The following is a 25,295-nucleotide window of genomic DNA, read 5'->3' on the forward strand; positions in this document are numbered from 1 at the left end:
GGAAGGTTTAATGTTCCTTCACTGACCCTGCTTTCCAGAGGGTGCCTGGAAACTTTGACACTATCAGAAGTTGATAAGGGGCTGGCTCGAAAGAGGCTGCTGGCGGCGACTAGTAACAACAAGAGCCATTGATATTTGCTGCCTCAAATTGGCGGACGACATGGAGGCAACGTCGACCTGGACTTAGACGAAACCCGGGTAGTGGTCGTTCGCCCCCCCAACAGCGCCATCGTCGCCGCTCGCCGCCCATTTACTAATATAGGATTACTATAGAGCTTGATCTCTCAAATGGTTGCAATGGTAAACTAGTTGCCATTCGAGTGCAAATCGCAACGAAGTGGTCGATGATGAAGTATGCGTAGTGAGAAGATGTGCAACGGAGAATAGGAACTAATAACACCTAAACTAGAATGCTTCGGCAGTTTGATGGCCTCAAACTCGGGATAGGCACTCGTGACTACCTTGTCCGGATCAGCTGGGAAGACGGGAGAAGGCTACAATCCGCGTTGAGGTAAAAACACTAGAGAGGCAAAGCACTTCGAAATCATCCCATTTTGACGCGGTAGTGGATCCTGTTGGCCCCGACTGGGTGGCGAGTTGAACGGCGAGAACGTTTTGTCCGTCGTACCACCAAGACAAAAGAGTCTCACTACCAAGATCAGCCAGCCGCTGTTAAGATAACCTTTTTCTTGTCGTTTTTGCCTTGATTCAAATCCGGCCTCGTCTCCGTTTAAAGGATGCCAATCGGAGGATCTCCCAGAAGATGCAATTTGGGGACTGTATGCAGGGTTACGATTAATGGATTAATGGGCATTAATGACAAACCCCCTCTCCCTGCCATGAGACGAGATGAGGACAAGAACCAAGACCCAGCCCTCTACGAAGCTTACGAAGGATAGAGGCTGACTTCAAACAAATAATCTGGAGGACTGAATGACAAGAAATTGAGATTGCTCTAATATACCACAGGCACCACACAGTGCAGCACACCGCAGTGGAACAGCAATTCGAAGGTAGTCGAAGACCAGAGCTGCATTTGATGACATGGGGCTGGGATCGGGGACTGGGGCTGGGGCGGCTTTTATTGCGATATCATCATCAGCTGTGCTGTGTCCTGCGGTCCGTCCTTGATTTTCACCTCGTCGGTCTGCAACGATCCGCTGGCGCTGGTAATGTGTCTCTCCAGCTTGACCAATCACGAGAGCGATCCGAACTCCAAATTTACAATTCCCCTCCACAAGCCGGACCCAAATCGAAAAAACCGTGTTCAGATTAATGTCGGTCTCCATGCATGCTTCAATGCAAGAGACGGCAGCAAGACCTGGGGGAACTGGGTGAAAAGGGGAACCGAACTCCAGGACAAGACCCTCCCATGGGGTGGGATACTTGCAGCCTTTCGTACTCACGAGATAGCTTCCCACGAATCGATGGAATTTGACTGCCTCACCCTGAAGATTCCGTCCCTAATTTTCATTCCTTTCGTTTCTTTCGCCTCCCGATGGAGAAAAAAAAAAGATTGCTTCTGGATGTTCGCTTTTTTTTTGGCCTTTCCCAATAGGAAATATCCCGACGCCATGCCGTATGTACTTGTACTCACAACTTTGTACACTCTAACTTGTATTTGTAAAGTACTGAGGTACCCATGTCCAATGAGCAATGCCCTGGAGAAGTCCACGACGACGCATGGTGGCGTCAACTTCGGAGTGACGTCATATCTATGTTTGGCACCCGCCTGATGACCAGTTCGGAACACTCCCCGTTCCTTCCATTCCTCCACACAGGTTGTTCCGTGCATACCCACCACACCTTCCTTGTTTCCCGCAGGCGATGGGACTTTGGGGTATCGTATAAACGGGGAAAAAAAAGGAAAGAAAAAGAGAAACATTTAGGGATAAGGATATAAACCTATAACGCTGGCCGGAAAGCAGTGACCAGATGCGTTTCTGGGAAACGAACCACCTTTCAACAACCCCATGCTTGCAATGAGTCCGCTCCTCAACAATTCCGAATCTGTCCACGACGGTTTGCTCACCTGACTCCCTAAGAAGCCTTCTGCGTACTAAACTAACCAAGCACCTCAACCCAGTTTCGAACTGGACAACTCATCACCACCAGATGGAAAATAACGAGATCGTGCAGGCGTTGTGAACGTGACCGTACTTCGGGCTTCAAAAGCACCTCTCTGCACGTTGCTTCGAGCGGGATTTGAAAGAGCCCGACCCCCACGCCTCCAACCTCGAGTGATAATCAACAAGGGGTTTAATGGCCGAAGCCTTATAAATCCCCACGCTCTGAACGCCACGTATAGAAATCATAGAAATTTCTCCTTCAAGTCCTCTAGGGTGCAATTGGGAGGCTGGTTTCTTTCGGTTACGTCTTAATCTGCCGAGGATGACGAACGGACGACAACACGTCGGTGTAAGGATATGCAAGGATGATAATGCCTTGGTCGTATTACTCTCTGCGTGCGTGCATTTAACATGTCTACACCGTCGAGACTTGTTTTCGCCGTAGAACATAGGTCTAGCGAATAAGTCGTAACCCTGCGTAACCGGGATTCATCGGGGCTTGTTTCACTTGTTCCAAGGGAAAGGGCCGTCTCGTCCATCCTTCCCGTCAAACCGGGCTCGAGATCAACATATTTCCCATCTAAACTTCGAAGCGGTGTGATATCACCAGTAGCCGCCCGGCTCACTCTGAGCTAATTCTCGTTCTCGTCACTTCTATGCATATATATTATGAGGGGGAAAAAGTAAAGAACACGACGAAGAAGATAGAAGAAGTGGGCCCGGCTGTCGACCCGTTTCTTGGACTTTTCTAGTGGCAAAGACCTCCTGAAAGGTTATCTCCACGGGCTCCCATGCGGCTGTTAACTCGTCGCCATCGCGGAACGACAAGTTAAACCTTGAGGACTAGGGGCGCGTGTGGCTCTTTAGGTCGAGGAGGGCGCATATCTCGCACGCGGAGGGAGTAGCCTAGATGCCTTCAGCCACCCTTCTAGCGAGGGGAAAGTCTCTTATGAAGCTTTTCCTGTTTCCTTGTTTCCGAGGCTATGAAAACTCTACAAACTCGAGACGTGTTTCATAGAAGGCGAGACACCCTCTCTTGCTGCATTTATCGTTTACGATCACCGTGGCCATATTTTCCTCCTAATCGGCTCCTCCTTTGCTGCACTGAGAAAGTGAAAAGGCGACTGCCCACTCCTGTGATGGCCAGTATTGTGCGACATGCTATACGTCATGACGTCGGCTTGGAATCTCTAAAAAATATTCATATTGCTGTCGGAATATTTCGAGGCCAAGTGGACGTCCGGAGAGCCTTTTCGTCCACACGCCTCTTCTTTTAGAATATTTTCCCTTTGCGCCTCTCTAGACTATTACCGATGGAAAAGAAAATGACAAGGATATTGTCAAATATGCCAACTAGCACATGGGATCCAACTACTGTGGATTTATAGGATCTCATGGTTCGTCGGTGGCTAAAAGGGAAGCTCTTCAGATCGGGAGTAGTCCAGCATTTCGATGGTGAGAGATCCCTAGCTTGGTGGAGTTGATACTCGTGCTCCGTCTCCTTATCCGCTTTTAGCAGCCCGAATCTAGTCCCGGAAATCCCGAGGTGGTATTGAGCCCAAAGAGGCTTTCACGAAGAAGCTTGATTCCTCGACAACTTCCCCTACCGCTAGACTCCCCACCACTGCTGCAACGGAACTACGGCACACGGGCAAGGCCGAGTTGTGACATACGCGCTACGGAGTAATCGCTGAGTATTGCCCCATTATGTCCTAGATCTACGCATTTTCGAAAGCAAAGCCTTTCTCAACTTCTCTTTATTTTTTTTTTAAGTCTATCCGCTCGAGCTACAGTGTAGTGCTTATAGGATATGGCAACTTAGCCCTTATGAGCCCGCGTAGGCGATATTACATTCTTGTTTTGAGTAGACTTACACGCTCGCGTCGTGTAGATATTACGACGGATGCTATAAGTAATGGAAGTACTGTTGTGGCTAGAAATATCATCACCAGTTCCGACGGCTGTCGGTAGTTATAGTATGGAACAATGGTCAGTAGTCATGGTTAGAAAGGATGATGAGTATTCTCTCAATACATAGATGTTCCGGCGGGAACTGTAATCCTTTAAGTACTGCCCTAGCCAGCCGTGACGATGAGTACATCTGCGACGGTGAGTTCTGCCGGTGGTGAGTTGCAACGACTGGAAGAGCTGGCGCCCCCATAACAGTAATATAACCTTACCCAATCTGTCCCGGTTGGAAAAAACAGATTTACGGCATTGTCCTAGGTGTGAAGAGTAAGTCTAGCGGACTATTTTGGAAGAAGCTTGATGAGAGCGGGAATGATGCGAATACCCGAGGGCGGACATCAAGGGAATATTTTAGTCGAGCCCACTCTTAGCTTCTCCCAGTCCGTTCAGAGCTCAGGGTACAGCTCAGTCCACAGCTTCAACCCTCAGAAGCAGTTGCCTGAGCTCGAAGGGCGAAATAAGAGCGGCTTTCGCTATTTTGTCCTTCCATATTAATGCGAGGGCGTCTTGTATCCTGGTCTCAACAGCGCCGAGGCTTCGACCGGAAAGCACCGTGATGCATTCCTCGGCCTTCGCTCATCCAAAGCTCCTACTCCAGCCCGTTTTCGCCAGGAAGTTTAGAGCATCCCCCGCCAGCTCTAAGGGTAGACCCTGGGTCTTGTTTCTAGGGTAAGTTCACGGTCGTGGCTAATTATACGAATTGCCTTGGATATTATCCTAGGGATAGACGTAAAAAAACTACTTGCTGAGCTCTAGCGGGAATTCCTTTCGGGATGGAGATCGGCGGTCGGCGGTGTGTAGCTACCGAGTGTGTCTCAGTCTTCAGCTCCATCGTTAAGTGGTTGAGATTCGTAGATATATATTCATGCTGAAAGTCCGATACTTATCGTATATCTCGGGAACGCCTCCTGACAACCATTAAACCAAGTCTCATTCTTATAATCCCTGTTACTCTTTCCTATTAATACTCTCAAGAAATTCCCAAATTAACACAGAGTAAACCCAACTTTTACTCCCTGCATGCTCTCATCACCGCAACACGAGAGTCAGATAAGCGTTTCAGTCTCACCGCTGATTTGTGTCCAAGGCAGCACCGCTAATAAGCTACAACCCCCCTCTCCCGACACTCCAAAAGCCAACATTCTCAAACTCAGTAGCGGCGACGCTGTCCAAGCAACTTCCACAGGTGAACTCTAGGAATGACCCCCAACAGAATAAGGACCGACAACCCAAACACCCACCAGAACTTAATCCCGATATCCTCCCCAACGAACGGAACACCAGTAGCACTCGCCACCGTCACCAGAAGCAGCACGAGCGAGAGATATCCGCTCCACCGATGATACTTCCAGATAGACCTCGCACGCTCCTCGGAGCCGTAAAGCGAAGGCGTCGCCCACATGGTGAAACCCACGGCGTACTGCAGGAGAAGCAACACTGCAGTAACGGCGCCAATGTAGGCGTGCGCGGAGTGGAAGTGCGGGAGTTTGTTGACGTGCTTGTTGTATTCGATGACGGTGATGCCGGTGATGAGGGAGAGGAAGGAGATGAGATGGAGAGCGGCGTGGATACGCGCGCCGGTGCGTTTCTGATCGGGGGTGTGCGTTGGCTGTAAGATGAGGATGGCTTGGATCACTGTGACCAGCAACAGAGATTGGGCTAGAGGATGACCGGAGAAAGCGATCCAGGGACGACGGAGTATGAAGGCCCAGATTACGGTGAAGAGGACGACGGCACCGAGTTGTGCAAGAAATGCCGTCCCTGACCCACGGTTTAGCTTCCAGGCACCAGCAATTGAGAATGAAGAGCGGTCATACCGATGTAGAGGTTAGCAAAGATTGGGGAATCGTCGCGTTGCAATGCTCCAGCAGCTCTGGGACCTCCGAGTAAAGGCTCCATTTCCGGTATTTGGGAGCTTGGCTCTTGGGTTGGGTTTTGGGTTGCTTCTGTGCCATTTGGGGTCGCCATTGTTGCGATGGGAGCTTCACAAGCTCTTATTATAAAGAAAACAGCAGTTGTTATGACACGTGGACTAGAGTCGATTACTGCCGAGCTCGATACCTTGCGGGGGGCCTTCGAAATTAGTTCACGGACTTGAGACGAAAGGCGTTGAGCGGACAGTCGAGAAACGAGCTGCGGGGAGCTTACTCAGTCCACAACAAATCTAACGCGGACCGGCGTATTCTCAAGCTTTGGTGATGTTGCCCGGGTCCTCAATCGAGAGAGCTTCGTTTTTGATCCCGAAATACTTTCACCGAAAATCACGATTGGATATTATCTCGCTAGAAGGGAAATGAACACCGGAGAAGTAGCATGATAGATCGAGGTGGAAAGTGGAGGAAATGGAGTCGGCGGAGATGTCAGTTGTTCTCGGCATCTTGTGAGTTCCCGGAGGAAGCTACACTAAAGCTGCATATGCTTAAGCAAATCCGGATCAGATTGACGCAATTCGGCGGGATGGTGGGGTAATATAGAAGGGGAAGGTGCCCAAAAACGGCGGCAGGGGGGCTGGCGCTGACAATTCGCGCCATTTTAGTGGTCCATCCGGGTTCAGAGCGAGGAGGTACATTGGTTTATCAGAACATCAATGATCAAATTGATTTGATTTCAAACGTTGTGCCTCAGGACTTGGAGCAAGTCATCAATTATCTTGGGCATGCTGAATCAGCCAGTGTTACGTTCTGGTTACGCATTGGCAAGAGTACACAATTGCACAATCAAGATATTATCAACTTGTTGAGTTTGTTTGTGTCCGTCAGTTGCACCAATGTCAGGTCAGGAGCTGTTGTTGAGGCAGAGTGACACAATTCATCAATTGCCTGTGAGAGAAACACCAATCGCGCAAAAGTCCGTCCGGGGGGCGGTTCTTCGTTTTATTCAAATGGTTTCAGTAACCTTTAAAACCCTAAGCAGGGGCGTCTCTCTGGACATGCAGCCTCGCTACTGACTCGGGAACTCAGATAAACGGGAGTTGGGAAGTCGCAAGAGATGGCGACCATCTCTAGTCTCCCGCCGTGCTGTGACAATGTGATTTTCTCAAGCTTCATTACTTCAGTTTTCACTGGCACCTGGGGTTCTCTCTTTACAAGCCATGCATGTTGCACCTGTATTTCTCTTAACCCACGACGTGATTTCAAGTATCTTAAGTACGACCAGCAGCACCCGTGGAGCAAGCGGTGTGCGTGTGTGCATTGCATTGAAACTCGAGAGAACAATGAAGGCCTAGACCGTTGCCGGTCATGGCTACCGGCTACAGCTCCGGTTGGTGCCGGCTGTCCTATTAGCTAATAGACGCCTACAAATCAAAATCGCCCATGTCCTATCGCAAAGCCGCTGATGGTTCCAATCGGACTAGCACCGGCCGAGCTCTCAAGCGCAAGTCGTTATCATCAAACTTCTTTCGGCCACAAAGGGTACCATCGGGATCGGCCGATGGGTTTATCGGCGTTGGCCATGGCTATGGTCAAAGCGAGTCCCCACTAGACACATATATTCGAGATGCGTGTACTCCGGACATCGGTGCCCGTCTTTGCCTCACGTTTTTCTTACTTCCTAGGTAACTCTCTCTCTCATACTACGAAGTAGTGCCACGTCCAATCCATCCTCGTCCCCTTCCATATAGCCATCCGCACCTGCTTGTGAATCTAAGCCCAATATGTCCGTACTTGATGATATTTCTTACCCACTGGACAATGTCGATGCCAACCGAATCGCCCCAGGGGATATCGACAAGACGTTCCGCTCCCACTGTATTGGTTAGTAGTCACGCGACACCTTCACGAAGAGCCCCAGACTCCGCACCGACACCCGAATTCACTAATACATGATCCTTATCCTACGATTAGACATGATATCAACTGCAATCGGTGGAAAAGTCCTCGCCTATTCCGATCAATGGTTCGCCGAAGCTACCAATCTCCTAACTCCTACGCCGCCAATCAGGCAACCTGGCAAGATGGTCTACACCGGAGCCTGGTACGACGGGTGGGAAACCAGGCGTCACAACCCCGAGGAATTCGACTGGGTTGTTATCCAGCTCGGCGTTGCCTCCGGAACCGTAGAGGGTGTTGAGGTAGACACGACTTACTTCTCCGGTAACCACGCCCCCGCCATTTCGGTCGAGGGCTGTTTCAGCCAGGATGACGAGGAAGTCATCTCCTGGAAAGGCAGCAAAGGAAAGTGGGAAACCATCCTCGGGCTTCAAACATGCGGGCCCTCGGAAAGGTTCGCGTGGAAGCTGAACAAGCCTACAGAGAAGCAGTACACGCACGTGAGGCTGAACATGTATCCGGACGGCGGTATTGCCAGGTTTCATCTCTACGGCCACGCCATCCCCGTGTTTCCCGAGGATGAAAACGCCATTATCGATCTTGCGGCGGCTCAGAACGGAGCCGTTGCCGTCTCATGCAGTGATCAGCATTTCAGCAAGAAGGATAACTTGCTGCTACCGGGGCGAGGGAAGGATATGGGTGATGGGTGGGAAACGGCACGGTCAAGGACAAAGGGCCATACGGATTGGGTTATTGTGAGGCTTGGAGCCCCGGGATTCGTGCAAAAGGTGATTGTTGATACGGCGCACTTTAGGGGCAACTTCCCCCAGGCGGTCAGGATTGAGGTCATTAGCTGGGAGGGCGAATCGGAACCGGGCCCGGAGGAGGAATGGAAGACGATTCTTCAGGATTCAAAGTGCGGTCCTGATAAGGAGCATGAATTCGAGTGCAAACAGGGCGATGCCACGGGAGCTGTCACGCATGTAAAGCTCGTCATCATCCCCGATGGTGGGGTGAAGAGACTGAGAGTGTTGGGCAGGAGAGAGATTAAGCCGTGATAGTATCGAGACCTGTATGAGCTAGCCATCTATTATATAATAAGGCTCATCGTGTCGAGCGAGAATGGTGAGACGAAATGCCTCCATATGAGATGCCGTGAAGGATGGGCTCTATTTGTTGAATCGGAAAGGATCAAATTGATTCTCGAGTGTCCATCAATCTTGATATTACTGTGTGGGTGCGGGGTGAATGTGGCTAAGTCTCACTTTCACCGTGCTAGTTTAGGCCGCCTGCTTCCCACTGTTTGGAGGAGAGTCCCACCAAATTTGGGAGTTTCAGTTGCATTCTGTGGGGGGCGGATCTGTTTGAGGCCGACCCAAGCCACAAACCCCTTGTGGCTAACAAAATGATCAATTAAATCAATCGATCGATTCGGCTTCCGCTCGATTAATCGCTCTGTTCGCGGTCCCCAGAACATACGTAATATTATAGAACACTTCCCACGACACCTCGACACCCGACACTACGACACTCCCGACCTGACGACAACCCCACGCGACCACTCCCAACAACCAGCGACGAACATCCCATCCGAACAATAGCCATATCGTCGCCGACGTAGCGCAAAGACACTGGCGAGGCGACACAGCTAACCGTTGTATATTTATTTGCCAAGTTGGCACCTCGCAACCACCTACCACAAAGCCTAATGATTTAGGGGGGGAACAGCCCAGCGAATCCCCCTGCCCCTCATTCCACCATGGATCTGGGTGCTGCTTCCGACGGCGGCGATGGCGGAGGGAAGAAGAACATAACCCTCCCCGATGACTTGCCCAAATCGCTAGACGACCGGAGGGTGGTGTCTACAATACTACTGCCCGAGACGGAAATGTACGATGGGTGGAAAGGTGCGTCGCGACTCGAACCTTGGAGACGATCCAGATCGAGATGAGGCTCCCCACTTCTCAGCACGGGGAAGATCTCGGAGGACGAGAGGGAGAGTGATTTTGGAAAAATGACGAAAACGGGCGGAGAGCTGACATAAATCATGGAATTTAGGACAGTCACAATTCCTCACGTCCCCCATGTTGGCGAAACCACTAGACTTTGGGGACCTTTCGCTCAACGATAGGACCTACCCCGATGACGAGTTACGCAGCCCTATGAGCAACGAGGCGAGATTAATGGAGATGCTCGCTGCGCAAGCTGCCCATTCCGCCGACCCCGGCTATGGAGACGAAGATACCCTTGCATCCGATGAGAAGATCCCCGCAGAGAGGAAGCGAGAAATGCTTCAAAAATCCTTGAATATGGCTGCCAGCAATGGGGACATCGACCGAATCCAGAAAATCCTTAATGGGAAGGCGAGAGCCTTTGTAGACGTAAATGCACCTGACGAAGATGGAACACCGGCTCTGATTTATGCCAGCTGCTTTGTAAGTCAAAAGTCCCCCCACTCTCAACCCCCTTTTAATGCCCTTCGCCTGATAAGCGCATCGCGGCCTAACTAATCTCCTTCCTTGGCAGGGTCACGAGAGTGTCGTTCAAGCGTTAGTAGATGCCGGCGCCGACGTCGACAAGCAAGATCGGAATCAGTGGACGGCACTGATGTGGGCCATGACGAATCGCCACAAAGGCATAGCGAAGCTTCTTCTCGATCACGGAGCATCTGCAGAGCAGAAGACATCGACCGGACGGACAGCCTTCGACTTTGTGCCTCCCGATAGCGACATGTCGTACTACCTCCATGATAGTGGCTACGGCCTCGGAACGGCGGGCGTGACGGACGACTTTTATCGGCCGGGGTTCTCTCAAGATCGATTCGAAGAGGAAATGGCAGCACAAGAGATGCGGACACGGTTAATGATGGATAGTGCTCGTGATCTGGAGGTGGATCTCGGAAATGTTGGAATAGATGACCAGCCTGAGGTAAGGTGTTACACTTCGTCCGCCGCCAACCCTCACTACGAGGTGCCTAACTAAAACATTAAAACAGCCTATCGACGAGTTCGAAGAGGATCAACAAGAATTCGATTGGACACGATGCAACCACGACCAGATGTTTGTTTTCCAGGAGTCCGAGCTAGACGCCATCTTGGATATCGTTATTACGAAAATGACGCCTCAGCGGTCACCATCGCAAAAGCCGGTACCCGCCAACATGATCTTTCTTTCTGCGAGATATGCACACTATCATGCAAGCCCAGAACTTCTAGCGAGCTTGCTAATCACGGCCATGGACAAGATCAACGACGTAGTAGAGAGATATCAATGGGACATGACGATACTCGCTTTTTGGATGTCGAACGCCACGCTCCTACTACACTACCTGAAGAAAGATGTAGGCCTCGTCGAAGCCACGGTGGAGTTCCAGGCCCAACTCGCGGAGCTGATCAATGAGATCTTTATCCTCATTGTTCGCGATGCCGAGAGGCGTATGGACAAGGTCCTCGACGCCGCCATGCTCGACCACGAGACTATTCCCGGGTTCGAAGACATCACGTTCCAAAACGAATGGAAGATCTTCAAGCGAAAGACCCAAGTGAAAGAGGAGCCGATAGAAAGGCGGTTCCGACCTCCCTCGCCCAAACAGCGAGCGAAGCCGGCGCCGCGCAACGTCACCTCCCTCCTCTCGTCCACGCTCTTCGTCCTTGACCTGTACGACATCCACTCGGTCATCACAGCGCAGATCATCTCGCAGCTCGTGTACTGGCTCGGCGCTGAGCTCTTCAACCGCATCATGTCCAACAGGAAGTACCTGGCGCGGACGAAAGCCATGCAGATCCGCATGAACATCTCCATCCTGGAGGACTGGGCACGCGTCAACAATAGGCAGCCCGAGCACTACGAGGGCGGCGACATTAAGGCCTCAGGCGAGACCACGATGGAGGCGTCGAGGAGGCACCTTGAGCCGGTGATCCAACTCTTGCAGTGGCTGCAGTGCTTCTCGTCGCTCGGCGCAGATGACCTCGAGGCGCTCGTGGGGACATTGCAGCAGCTTAGGCGGTTGACGCCGCAACAGCTTCTTCACGCGGCGAAGCACTACAGGCCTGAAGTTGGTGAGAAGGGCCTCCCTAAGAGCGCGATACAGTACCTTGAGGCTATACAGAAGGAGCAGGCGTTACAGCGCGAGAAGAGGAGAAGCCGGAGCGCTCCGGCGACGCCGACCAAGCCCTCAAACGGGCAACAACAACTAGAACTACAACAACAAGCAGGCGAAACAACACAAGATAATAACGACAATAACTACCCAGCAGGAGGCGACGAAGATAGCGACGACGAACCGCAGGAGCATCTACTCCTCGACCCGGCGCTCATGCTGCCGTTCACGCTGCCATCGGTGACGGATATGCTCGTGAGCTACGGGGCCGGGTTCGGCGGGATGAACCGCGAGAGGGAGAGGAAGTACATTCCTACGGTGCCTCCCGAGTTTCTTGCCAAATTGGAGGTGAGCGGGGCGCGGAAGGGACCTATGTTTGAGGAGAAGGATTGGGAGAATGAAGAGCTGTAGATAGAATGGATAGAGTCTGAGGCTGGGAAGAAAATCCGGGGGTGGTTAGAGGGAGAGGAAAAAACGATTGTCTGAACTTGTCACGTTTACCCACTACTTTTCTTCCCTTTCTCCTTTCTTTCTTGTTTTTTTCCCACTTTTTTACGACGGGCTGGCCTCGGATACGGCTTAAGTGAGATGCGTCGACCCGAACGAGAACTCTTGGACGAGAGAGGAGCCACGATAGAAATGCGACCCTGGGGAGACAGTCGATCAGTCGGCAAGCGCAAGAAATAGGAAAGAATACCCAACACGGAGGAGAAAAAAAGAAGCGAGATGCTCCCCCATGTCTAGCCCGAGGCCAACTGGTCGAACAACGAAGGAATCACGGGGATTCGAGACGAAAACATCAGAGAATATTACTATAATGTTGCATTCTAACAAACAATTTTCGGATTTGCAGGCGGAAGAGGGTCGTTTGTCTTTGAGCCATTAGATTATTTTTTTTTTTCCTTCTTCTTTTCGATTTTCTACCATTGGGGTTTTCTTAGCTTCTTTCTAATGCGTTGTAACATTCCTTCATCCGATTTCTCTTCAGGCACGAACTTCTCGTCGCCCTATCATAGATGCCTAATCTCGAGGGATTTTTCTTCTACTACTACCCTTTTTGGAAAATATTCCCCAGAGCCCGTTCGAAAAAGGGAAAAGGATTCTACTGGTCCAAGAATGGAACGGAAAAAGAGATTATTATTTTCTCCGTCTCTCTTTCTCTCCCTCTCTCCATCTTCGGCTAGCCGTGGGGAACACAAATGCGAGGAAGAACACGTGTGATGCGGAGGAAAGATGTTAGTGAAGTCGGTGCTTAGCTGGTTCCAGTAGGATGTCGCGGATGGGGCTGCAAGCTGGCTGCAAGCTGCAAGGGACGAGGGGTAGCGTAGGGCAGATATGTGGCATGCCAGGGGAAAACGAGGAGGAATGGAGGGCAATGTTGAGATGGGGTGGTTTGTTCGTTTGGTAGAGTGATGGTATTTTTCTGAGGGATTTTAAGGTCTGGAGGGCTTTTTTCTTTCTTCTTCTCGTGGCAGGGATTGTGAAAAGGATCTGAGTCCGACCGTGAAGGCTTCAATGTTTGGTGTAAGTCGGAAGAGAACCTGGGCGGTTTTGCGGGATAGTGGAGCCTGATTTCGAGGGCAGAGCCCGACGAAGGGCTACGTGGATGGAAAGGACGGGGGAGGACCACCCGTGGCACATTTTTTTCTTTTCGGTTGCACGTGTGAAGCTTTTTCGTTTTTCTTTCAATACTTTGTGATAGACCGAAACTCTTCGGAGATGAGCGGGAGTTTTGCCCTGCCCTTGGCAGAGAGCACGGGGACTGTATCGGAATGTCTTGCTCTCCGAGGGGGGAAATGGGGCGTTTTCTGGTATGTACGGGGAAGGCATCTGAGGGGAAAGATTTGGTCACAAACACCTGCTATTGAACACGGAAGAAGGGTTCGGGGAGCACTATGACGCTATTGATCTTTATAGCCAGCTACTCCACTGGTTCGTTGGGAACGGAAGACGGACAGTAAAAGTAATTAAGCGTGGGATGGGGGGAATGAGATTGAGACAATCTGCGACTTGGGGGAGCAAATAGATTGTTTCCGGAGTGTTTTGGAACTACGCAAGATCAAGATCAAAACGAGCTGTAGGAGAAATGGTCCCCGTGATGAACTCCGAAGCGTCTTGGTTGGTCTCCTGGCCCTGACAATGGTTCTGACAATGGTGGTGTTTAGATGAGAGACACGCAGCAGGCGGACAGTATCAGTGTCGTCTGGAGGAGAGACGCCGGAGGGAATCGTAGATACCAAGGGAAAAGGTCGAAGATAGGCGACAACGCAAGGACCAGAGGGGAAAAAAAAAAATAACGGAAGACAGCTAAGATTGCATGCACGCACTTTGATAGAACAACGTCCGATCCCGATGGATGCCCACCCCAGTCGACATTTGCTGTTACTATTCGGGGTCCGGGCTGTGGGCTACAGCGATCACTTTGCTTTTTTCTTGAATAACTTCAGCCCTCCGAACAGGGTTCAAGGGACTGAGAAAGGCTAGGGACCTTCGAGATGGGATGATGGAAAATTGACAGAACACGGAGAGTGACAATCCAAATTTGGACGATCCCCACAGGAGCAAGGAACAGGGAAGCGGAGACAGAAGAGGCAATGGAGACCCTAGCATCAATCCTTGAGATGGCTTGCCCGAGGTTCACTGGCGTAACCGAGTATGGTTTTCCTGAATATGGGAAAATGGGCGACAGCCTCGAGGAGAAGTCGAGCACATGAACAACGCACTTCGCAGGAAAGAAATCTACGAAAAACGAAGTAAAGGATGGTATGACGGACTACGAAGCAAAAGAGAGATTAAAAAAAAAGCAATCCAATTTTTCATCGGACTACAACGTCCATCGTGTGCCGGTCAGTGGCAGGTGCATCAGACAAGGGTCCCGATCCAACGATCGTGATCCCTGTTGAACCCTCGATTTTTTTTTCCTCTCTCGTTTGTTCGTCGGGTCCGACAGAGATGAGAGAAGAAAAGAGAAGAGAAAAAGAAAAGAAAGTCAGAAAAGGCAGGGGTCCAAGTTCGGTTCCCCCCTTGTCGGGTGACTTGGCTAAATGGCCACGTCAATCTGGACGTTGATGCAAGGGTCTTCGGAGGGCGTTTGCGTTGAGAGCGTTAGGAGCGGTGGGCTCAAGAAGGAGGCGGGATCGACTGCAAGGGACGCAGAGCATGGCAGCAGAATCACATGGATTCTGTGGAACGGTCTCTGATTAAATGTGATGGTCAATTGATCAATGGCATCAAATTGCATCGACCCGGAAAAGATACCAGAATCAGCTCCTGTGAGGTTCGTTATTGGTTGCAGAACCCCTCGTGCTCAGTGTGTCTGCTAATAATATGGAGGGCATGAATTTAACGTGATTCTGCCCGTCTTTTTTCCTCGGGTTGCTTGCATCCAGCTGAAGAGCATCACTTTTGCTCTGATGGTGATGGACATCCGCTGCAGCCAGTGAGCGGGCGTATGCGACCTCCAGCTCCGGAATGTTCTGTAGTGTAAACCGGAAGCTATGCCGACTTTTGCGAAGTCGTTTACCTGTGTACAATTTGGCTAGTTCGCGAGGTACATCAATGAAGTACCAAGTGCCTGGCTACTTCGCAGTTGTTGAACCACTTTGTATAGGTACTTTATACTCCTCCGCTCTTTCCCAGAGAGCACGCAGGCTTAAAGTACTGTACTTATTCATCATGGATGCTCGAAGTACTCATTGTCTTCTGCACCGCGTGAGAAGCAGGATGGAGGGACTTGAATGTCTACACTAATACTTCACCTTCGTACATGAACTTGGAGGAAACACGGTGAAAACCCGCCATTTTTGTCGGCTCAAGCTATTCCCAAAGCAATCAGCCTTCCGCCCCTCCCGATAGATCGGTAAAGCCGTCTGGGGCCGGGGATTGGCGGGCCGGACTGGCACCCTTAATCTGGAGCATTATCAACTCAATTTAGAGAGTCCCAGCTTTATAGGGTCGCTGCACCGTACTCGCTTCGTCCGCCGTCTGTGCCATGGTCCTTCAGGTGAGATATCAATTAATGGCAAGACGATTGTTATATTATTTCCCATGCAGCGGATATGCAACGAGGAAAAGCCCCGGGGTGGCGACACCATTGAACAGAGCCGCGTCTGGGGGGTTACTTCTCGTGCCTCGTCGCGTGTCTGCTAGCCCGGTCACCTCCAGACTTGTACCGTGAAGATCGGTCAGGTTCGCCTTTCGCCCGCTTGAGTGGCTCTTCCGACTTGAGTCACTTCACGAGGCATAGAAAACTGTTAGTGTTGCCAGCGAACAGGGATCTAAAGTGCGAAATCCCCACTTAATTCCCCAGTCTGAATCCGAGTTTGTCGTGATGGGCGAGCATCCATACGTGGCTAGTCAGGTTGACAGGTTCACCACATACCGGAACCGGAACGTTGAAATCATCCTTCACAAGGCATACAGAGGTACTAGGAAGAGAAATCGGACGAACTTGGGAGTTTGTGGCTTGCAGCATCTGTCAGGGGTAATCGACGACGACAGCTCAGATTTTTGCCGTGGCAGCCTCCCACGAAGTGTCAAAAGAACGAAGGAGTAGTGTTTTTTTCTTCTCAGGGACCATGCTTGGTTTTCTTTCGCGCATCATTCCTCCGGCTCCATGTCGACACCCTGTTCCCTGTTTTGTCTACCGTAGCAGGTACTCGCCTGATGGGGCTACATTCCGTTAAACTGCGTTTCTGTCTTTTTCTTTTTCTTTTCTTTTCTTTTTTTTTTTTTTTTTTTTTTTTTTTTTTTCTTGGCCTTTTTCTGAGTGTCTCTCTTCTCCTTCTCCTAACTATCGTCACTCCGAAACATGTACTATTGGTATCACCATGTCTTCCTTGGAAACAACGCAATGACGAGAGCAACCTGATTCTTGTCGATTGCCCTCCGATTGCCCTACGATTGCCCCATGAAATGGCCCGAGATGTGAGCGTTTACATCAGACCCGTTTGCAATTGCTTAAATTATGCGTAGAATTTGTAGAATGATCTACCTCGGTACACACAAACAAATTCCTGCAAAATCGCTCAGAGCAGCGTACACGGATCACTGGGCAAATTACCGCTTCTCTAGCAGTATGCGAGATCATCCGTTCTGCATAACGGTGTAAACCACACCTAGTCAGCTTGCCTGGTCATATCTAATTTTTTTTCTTCTTCTCCTTTGCCCTTGGAACTGCTCACCGCGAATACAGTGGAGACCAGACCTTGATGATACCACATGATGGGACTGAATTGGGGCCGGAACCCGTTACCAGCATTGAATTGATGAATTGAGTGAGTCCCACCGCTTGGTAGTACTCTGGAAGAATCGTCACATGAGTCCCTGGAACCAGGGATCACAGACCCCTAAGTTATCGTCGCTCGTCAATCCTCGAACAACGACTGGGTCAGAACTGGAGACACCATTCCGCACGGCTCCCCGCCGAATACCAACAAGTTTGCCTCGGAGGGGGGGATGGATAGTGTAGATAGATTGATGAAAATTTTATTCTCCGCCGCTGATTCCTCCGTCCATTTTGAGTGCGTGCAGGATTACACTAGGTCTTCTCCGCATTCCCTCCTGTTCAAACCAGGTATGTTTCCGCATTAGGGAAATGGCACGAGAAAAGGATTCCAGTTGATAGCCGAGGAAATTATTTTGGCGGAGCAAAAAAATGCGCGCCTTCTCTGGAGATGAGCCTTTACCCTTGGCCCAGTATACTTTGTAAGTCACACCGTCGGTGGTCAAGCGTTTCTGAAGCACACATCAGTATCTAGGCTAGGCATGGTGCGCCTGCTCGAGTGACTACGATAGTGATTGTTCAAGTTTGCTTTTTCCGTTGGTTATCTGCTGAAGGAAGCAAGCACTTTACCTACGGTTTACATTTTGCAGAGTACAAGATGGTACAACCAAAGGAGAGGTGAAGAAGTGGGGACGCACCAACAGAATCCACAATTGCATGTACCAAAAGTCCATGGAAGTCGACATGTAGTCACTTGTACTCTATGTACGAAGTACCGAGCCGGTGTTGCATTGGGAAACTGGGATGCCGCAAGACCAACGATGTGTCTGTGTTTGTGTGGTGCAAAAAGCAAGACGGGACCCAGCTAACATCGGAGGACCAAGTCAGAAGAACTCTTTCCGCACTACAATAAATATGTTACATGCTTAGAGGTTCAAGTTGAGGGCTAAAAAGTAATGGGAAACTGAGAAAAGAAAACAGGTGAAAAAAGAAACGAAAAAAAAAGGGAAACAATATATATTCACATCACACTGAAAAAGAAGCACGAACAAGTAATCACAGGCCGCCCCGAGTAGGCAGAAGGAGTATATGAAATTCCATCCCCCCACAATTTAATCAACCCGTCCTCCACAAGGTCCTTGGAGGTTGAATTCGATCAAATCGATGTTATTCGATTCCTCCCAGACTCGCTTGGCCTTGCTGCTCTGGTAGCAACATTCTGCCCTCGTTCTCATTAGTTGGACCCTTTCCCCGACTTGCTGGGCCTATTTCCTGCAAGTAATTAAATCACAGGTCCCAAACTGCGGAGGCAAAAACGGGACAAACGACAGAAGCGTCGACACGTCGACGTCCCCTTGCTCCAATTCAACCCAACGCCCACCAACAAAGCTCGAATTGGACCACATCAGACCAAACGCAGACGACAACACGACTGGTCCATCTCCTGGCCCTGTCTCGCGTTTGTTCTTTATTCTCTCAATTTTCTCAATTTTCTCTTTACCTCTTTTGTTTCTGCCCCTCTTATTTCTTCAAAGGCCTGTCTCTTCCCTTTGAGCTTTTTTTTTTCTTCTCTCCTGGTCCAAGACCTTAGAGTCGTACCAATATTGGCCTTGTTTATCTGTCTCGCTCTTCCTCATCCATCTTCTTCATTCGGCCTCGTCCGCTTCCCCGTCTCTCCCCGTCTTATTACTTTCAGACATTCCCGCTCTTAAGATCCAATATTCTCGGATCTCTCTGCACTTCTTTTGAGTCCAATCTCCATTTACCCCAGACACACTCCGGTGGGAATAGCTCAGCTTCATCAGCACTCCGTCCTCTAAGCTTGCCCTCGTTGCCCGACCATATCCAAGCATTGTGCGGTCGATATTACCTTGGCCTTCGTCAGCAGAGCTCGACCTAGACGGATTCACTTTTCTGACCGCCTCATATCTGGTGAGTTTTACCCTCTTTAATTTTTCTTTTCCCTCACCCTTCTCATTTCCTTCTGCTTCTGGCTGCTGGTTTGTTCACATCTTCATTGTTACTTTCTATTGTTGGTCGAGCCTTCCCTTCCGCCTTTTCACTGTCGACTTCCCCCACTCCACTTACACATGATTGGAGTTGGGAGTCGTGTAATTCGTTCCTTCCCAACCGCGCCCAACCCAAACAAACCTCTTTCCACATTGTGTATTTGTTTTGGTATCTCCTCGCTCGTGCCTTCCGACCCGATTAATGTCGTCTAGCCCCTTTTATTATCCTTCGCCAAATGTCTCTCTCTCTTGAATACTGCGAAGCTTGAATTCTTTTGTTTTCTAATGTTCAAAACTTGAACCAGCAACCAAACAGCTCCCCCATCATACCCTGTCTGCCCAAGCGTCAAGGGTCCAGCTCCACCGTTGCATTGAGGAAAATCCACACCAAGCCGGGCGAAGCAGCCCGACCAAAGCTCACCGACCAGACCGACTGCCAATCGCCGATAACCACCGAAGACAGCTTTTCCGAATAGAATCGCGCTGCTCAGCCGGCACCCCGGCTTCGAAGGGACAAATTATCAGCCCGATGCCCCCATCCGCACTTGCCATGTCGGCCCCCAAATTTTCCAGCCTCCGCTCATCAAAACGCCGGACATCGTCTTTGATCCCGTTTAGGGACGATACCAGCCTTGTCGCGTTTAGATATGAGCAGACCGTTCAGGCAGAGCCTCCCATTCCCATACCCGCCCCCCGAAACCCGCCCTCGCGGTCACCCTCAATCTCGACGCGTACGACCTCGTCGAATCCTGCAACCCCATTTCTGATAGGCGGCCATTCACCTCCCATGCCTCCCGCTGAGGAGCATCCAGCTTTAAGAAGTGATTTTTCCTCGACCAAAAGCGGCGAAGAGTGGAAGAGGGATTCTGGCTCAAGCACCGCGTCCTCGGCCACAACCATCTACGAAGAGGAGATTGACACCCCGGTCTTGTACGAAAAGGAGGGATTAGAATCTGCTCACCAATCTTCTGTGCTACCTGCAGTTGTGGAACAGCCCGATCTCGCTGAGTCGCTCGTCGTGTTCGGTGATGATTCTGCCAGGACCATTGAACAGCTCCTCGCAGACGCCCAGCGCTTTTCGTGTGACACCAACAATCCCAACAATAAAAGCACGCAACCGGAGCCTCTTCACCCTGCTGCAGCTCCGGCCCCCTTTTCCTCGCGAACTCTTCTGCCCCAAGACCCCTTGCAGAATTCCCTCGATTCTCCCAAGTTAACTAGCCCGACGACGACGACGACGACGACGACGACACCACAGCGGAGGCTTGTTAGGAGTTTTAGTTTCCGCGTCGGTGCATCGAATCGTTTGAAAAAGAAGAGCATAACGGAGATGCCTAGGGGCAGTGAGAGCAGCAACGATATCAATACGACGACCAGACCTACAAGTCCCATTTCTACCATGTTTTCCTTGTCGAAACGACCCTCAAGTAGGCGGAATGCAAGCAGCGACAGTGTTGTTAGTCGCATTGGGCAAAAAGGGCCAAATTTCGGACAATCCTCACTAGATTCGGCAGCTAATAATAATAATCACGACGATGCCCAAGCGCCACACGGACCACCACCACCACCATCCCCGAAACGCCCCGCCACCAATCACAGCTCACGCACTCCCGACACCAACTTCGCACCTATTTCCATCTCCATTCCAACCGACAGCCTCCTTGATGATGATTTCATGACCAATGTCACCTTTTCGAAAAGGGGCAGCATAATGTTCGGCGGAAAACGCGCTATTTCTGGCGAAAATATGCCTGATAACTCGACTACAGAAACCGACAGCGACGCTCCCCATCCCACGACGAGTTCAGCCGCCAAAAGCAAGATGAACGACGCGACCACATCGACCAAGATGGACGCCGCCGCTGCAAACAAGTCGGCGGAACAGCCTCAACAGGCCATGCCACGCATTCGCGTTCTCCCTGCAGATGTAGAGCGGGAGTCTGTAAAGGTGAGATCGCTCTATGAAGCTGGGGATGACTTCAACTGGGAGCTAGGAGCCCCTCCGTCTTCGACGGGAGAGCGCCTTGCACCCACCCCTGAAGACCCCATTGAGAAGGAGGTGCATGACTCGTATGGTTTCCTTGGTTTTCCCGGAATTTTCAATCGTGGTCTGCATAGAAGGCTAACTTCGGGTTTCTTATTTACTGTGGACAGCAGCCCCAGCAGCGTGGCCGAAGCAGGACCGTCAACTCAACAAACTCATCGTATTTCAACATCCGCCGACTCTTCAGCCCGGCCGCACGACTTAGTCAGGCGCGAGTATGAGCTTGCCGGCGGTGCTGAAGACTGGCAGGATGTCGACGGCGCTGATGTCGACCGATATGGCTTCATTCGATCTCATCGTCTGAACACACCGACCGGCAGTTCCTCCCGGCGCGGACGAACAACTTCTAGGAGGAGAAATGTCTTGACGAAGCGGGACCCTTCCGAGCTCAATAGCGCCCGCGTACCTAATAGAAAGGTTTCCGCGAGATCTCTGCACACGCAAGCATCTGAATTCTCGGTGGCCTCGAGGCGCTCATCGATATCCACCTTTAGGCAGGCGGCAAATCTGCTCCCTCACAATAGAGACCGCCGGTGGGCCGATGAGGCTGGCGAGATGCTCACGCACACCCCAGGAATCACTCACATTACCGAAGATGAGAGCGCAGAGCGGCTCTCCGAAGCACTGAAGCAGAAGGAATGGGAGAGGGCGGAGAAGTGGCGAAAGATGGCCAGAGTGGTTAAGAAAGGAAAAGACGGCGAGGGCATGGAATTTGAGTTCGATACCAAGAATCCGAAACTGATCGACCGCACGTGGAAGGGTATTCCCGATCGGTGGCGAGGCGCCGCGTGGTACTCGTTCCTCGCGACGAGCGCCAAGGCGGACAAGGATGCGCCGACCGAAGAGCATCTTCTTGCCGAGTTTCACCGACTGCAGAAGGAGTCTTGCGAGTACGATGGCCAGATCGACTTGGATGTTCCCCGGACCATTAGCCAGCACATCATGTTCCGTCGCCGATACCGCGGTGGCCAGCGACTGCTCTTCAGGGTCCTCCACGCCGTAGCGCTCTACTTTAGCGAGATTGGCTACGTCCAGGGCATGGCCTCGCTGGCGGCGACGCTTCTCTGCTATTTTGACGAGGAGAAGGCTTTTGTTATGATGGTCCGCATGTGGCAGCTGCGTGGACTGGAGGAGTTGTACCGTCCTCCTGGCTTCGAGGGTCTGCTGGCTTGTCTCAAGGATTTCGAGACTCGCTGGCTGGCCGGAAAGGACGTTGCCAAGAAGCTCGTAAGTTGGAAGGACAAGAAGAAGAAGCAGCATTCTTGGTCCACGAGATAGCTAACAGCTTCCTTAGAACGATTTGGGTATTGACACCACCGCATTCGGGACTCGCTGGTACCTTACGCTTTTCAACCTATCGATCCCATTCCCTGCGCAACTAAGAGTTTGGGATGTCTTTCTGCTACTCGGTGGCCCGTTTGCCAAAGGTTCGCCATCCTCGGCAGCGGGTTTATCCAAGTCGGACGATGGGCGGCTGGATGTTTTGCATGCCTCCGCCGCAGCCCTTATAGATGCTCTGAGCGAGATTATCCTCGACTCAGACTTCGACAACACAATGAAAGTCCTCACATCATGGATTCCTGTTAAGGATGAGGACCTCCTAATGAAGGTGACGAGAGCCGAGCTGAAGTATAATGGTAAGAAGAAGGGTTGAGCACTCTTCCTCTCCTAAGCTGCTGCAGGGGACAGCCTTGACAGGGCGACATAATCAATCTCCTTTGTCTTGTTTTTTCGTCTCTTTTCATCCGTTTCGTCTTTTTTTGCCTTTATTAGCGTTGCTGTTTGAGAGTTTTACCTGCGGTTGCGAGCGATTCTGGTCCTATTACGGCCATTCTTGATACCCATCATACCCAGTCGAGTACTTTTTCAATCTCATATGTCTCCTGTTTTCTGCTCTTTGTAAACACTAAACACTGCCATACGGCGACTTTATCTCTCCTTTGTCTTCGTCTTTTTTTTTTTTTTTTTTCAAAAAGAAAAATCGCTCCCTTTTGTCCTTGAAGGACTGCAGAGCAAGACGTGGGTTATGATCCTTAGAAAGGGTGGCTCGCGGTTAAACAAAATACGATAAAAATGGAAGGGATGACATACATGGTGAAGGGTAATATACGTTATTATGAGGGGTACATGTACTAGGGAAGGAAAAGAAGGAATGATAGGATTACTGAAGAGGTTTTGGAGGTTGAGTGCTTGGGAACGATGGCGGAGGGTTGTATAACTTAGGTGCAGAAGGGTTGGTTATTCCACTCCTTTAATACCCAACTTCTTTTCTGTGCTATATCAATTGGTATTCTTACTCGTGATCCTGTTTGAGAGTGTATTAAGTTGTCCTTGGTGGTATGAAGGCCTTGCTTTTGGTGACCGGCTCTGTGACGTTGGGGAGCACTGACAGAGGGTATCCTTTGGGGGAAACGGAAAGGGCAACAGGATCAATACACGATGGCAACAATCTTAGCTCTTATTTGTCCACTAGGAGCAGCCAGAAACCGAGCAGAGTCCAAGGAACTGCACTGGGATTCTTGTTAGGCTTCGTCGAGGTCGTTCGAGCCACCCCTGAACCTCTTGTGGTGCAGTTCTCTCGCCGGACGGGGTGTGTCATAGGTACGTGTGACCGCCCGTCGGTTACCTTGATAAAAGCCTGGAGAGAGAACTGGTTGAATCACAGATGGACGGAGACCTCAATTAAACTCGTTGGTGCGCTAGTTGGACATTCATATCGACATTGTCTTTAAGACCCAAATCACCAAATCACTCTCCACAACCTGTTGAAAACCACTTCACCAGAGAAACAAACAGTTCCAGAAAGACCAAAAAAGAAACGAAGAGGAAACAAAAAAACATACAACACCAGGGATTCGCTGGTCGTCACCGACCCAACTACTAGTCTGGCGCTTCGCAGCTTGTGTACAGGGGAGCGGACGGGACCCTCAATATTCTGCGAGCTATGGTCGTATGTACTAGAGGCTGGTTTAAACTTGGGTTATATCGTCAAGTTTCGAAGTATGGGGGAGGTAGGGGTGGGTTGGCTCTTTCCAGTGCTCCGTGATTGACTATCCTAGTGAATTTGACCCATGACATGCCTCAACTTCTGGAAAGGAGTTGACCTTAGCGGCTTGGCCGGCTTGAGATGTCCCTTTGAAGATGGCTGTTTCAACAACGACGCTGTAGTTAAGTCGTGAGCAGGAAGATCAGACATCGAGGCCCCTTCGTGGCCTAGCCCAACGCCGGCAATGGCAGGAGGAAGCTTTGGACGGAGACACGAGCAAGTGTTAAATCCTCGGTGTTCTATTGTGCATGATGGCCCCCTTGTGCCCTATGCGAAACTTCCTATAGTTCTGTCGTGACGCAGGAAACGCAAGTGTTCAAGATGGTATTAAAATGTTCGACGAAGGTAGACGTAGTGTCACCCCCCTAATTTAACCCATGTCGATGAACATTAAGCTGGCGAAGTAACCTAGCATAGTTCACATCGTCTACGGGTTGAGCGGTCTCGTGAGTACCCCATCAACAAGTCCCCATCCGCTGGCAGCGCTGACGTTCGGTCATCGTGAAAGAACGCCGTGAGGAATTTCCGGCCCGGCTGGGAGTTTCCCCCGAGGGAACGCCTAATCTATCATATTCCCAGTCTTGCCTTTTACCAAGGGAGACCGAACTCCGGGCTCTCTGGGGTCGGAACCAGGGCAGCCCTTGAGGATAAAGCGACGTGACGGGGATCTTAGTTAGGCAAGATCCAGTCCATCCCTTTTTTTTTGGTTCACTGGTATTAGGAAAGAGAGCGAGGAGAGGAACCAGAAAGTGCATCTCATATACTCGAGGACCATTTCCATAGTCAATGGCGATATAGAGACCATCCTAGAATCCTGAAGGCCGGCGCCCTCGGTACCTCTAGCTCACCATCCCAAAGGCATGCCCCAAGGCTTCACGCAGATTCCTGCGAGCACGATGGACTCGATGAAGATTCAATCCTCTGTCGGATCTGATCGACGACTGAGATTCCCATTATCGAGACAACGTACCGTTTGTGAGTATTGCCTAAAGCATTACATCCTTTTTATTCTTCTTCAAATTTGGGATACTCCGTATTTCCATCTATCCCATGAGAACCCGGTCTA

The 25,295-nt window shown here is 50.7% G+C and overlaps 4 protein-coding genes across 4 annotated transcripts; 3 read left to right on the forward strand and 1 right to left on the reverse strand.

Moving 5' to 3' along the window:
• Window positions 1-5,187: 5,187 nt before the first annotated feature.
• On the reverse strand, window positions 5,188-6,005 carry SAPIO_CDS5141 (uncharacterized protein; the record flags this gene model as incomplete). The annotated part of the gene is made up of 2 exons (XM_016787530.1): window positions 5,188-5,798; window positions 5,855-6,005. 2 exons carry the CDS (start codon window positions 6,003-6,005, stop codon window positions 5,188-5,190), a joined length of 762 nt encoding a protein of 253 aa, XP_016642861.1.
• A 1,687-nt stretch (window positions 6,006-7,692) lies between these two features.
• SAPIO_CDS5142 (Allantoicase) lies at window positions 7,693-8,865 on the forward strand (the record flags this gene model as incomplete). Its single annotated transcript, XM_016787531.1, has 2 exons — window positions 7,693-7,792; window positions 7,883-8,865. 2 exons carry the CDS (start codon window positions 7,693-7,695, stop codon window positions 8,863-8,865), a joined length of 1,083 nt encoding a protein of 360 aa, XP_016642862.1.
• A 701-nt stretch (window positions 8,866-9,566) lies between these two features.
• Window positions 9,567-12,317, forward strand: SAPIO_CDS5143 (Dil and ankyrin domain containing protein; the record flags this gene model as incomplete). The annotated part of the gene is made up of 4 exons (XM_016787532.1): window positions 9,567-9,714; window positions 9,866-10,242; window positions 10,334-10,735; window positions 10,803-12,317. The coding sequence occupies 4 exons, from the start codon at window positions 9,567-9,569 to the stop codon at window positions 12,315-12,317; spliced, it is 2,442 nt and encodes an 813-aa protein (XP_016642863.1).
• Window positions 12,318-19,689: 7,372 nt separating this feature from the next.
• On the forward strand, window positions 19,690-22,837 carry SAPIO_CDS5144 (GTPase activating protein; the record flags this gene model as incomplete). The annotated part of the gene is made up of 3 exons (XM_016787533.1): window positions 19,690-21,209; window positions 21,294-22,410; window positions 22,478-22,837. The coding sequence occupies 3 exons, from the start codon at window positions 19,690-19,692 to the stop codon at window positions 22,835-22,837; spliced, it is 2,997 nt and encodes a 998-aa protein (XP_016642864.1).
• Between the last annotated feature and the right edge of the window lie 2,458 nt (window positions 22,838-25,295).

The sequence above is a fragment of the Scedosporium apiospermum genome (assembly GCF_000732125.1).
Source record: "Scedosporium apiospermum strain IHEM 14462 chromosome Unknown SEQ_SAPIO_0097, whole genome shotgun sequence".
In the NCBI taxonomy this organism is placed as follows: domain Eukaryota; kingdom Fungi; phylum Ascomycota; class Sordariomycetes; order Microascales; family Microascaceae; genus Scedosporium; species Scedosporium apiospermum.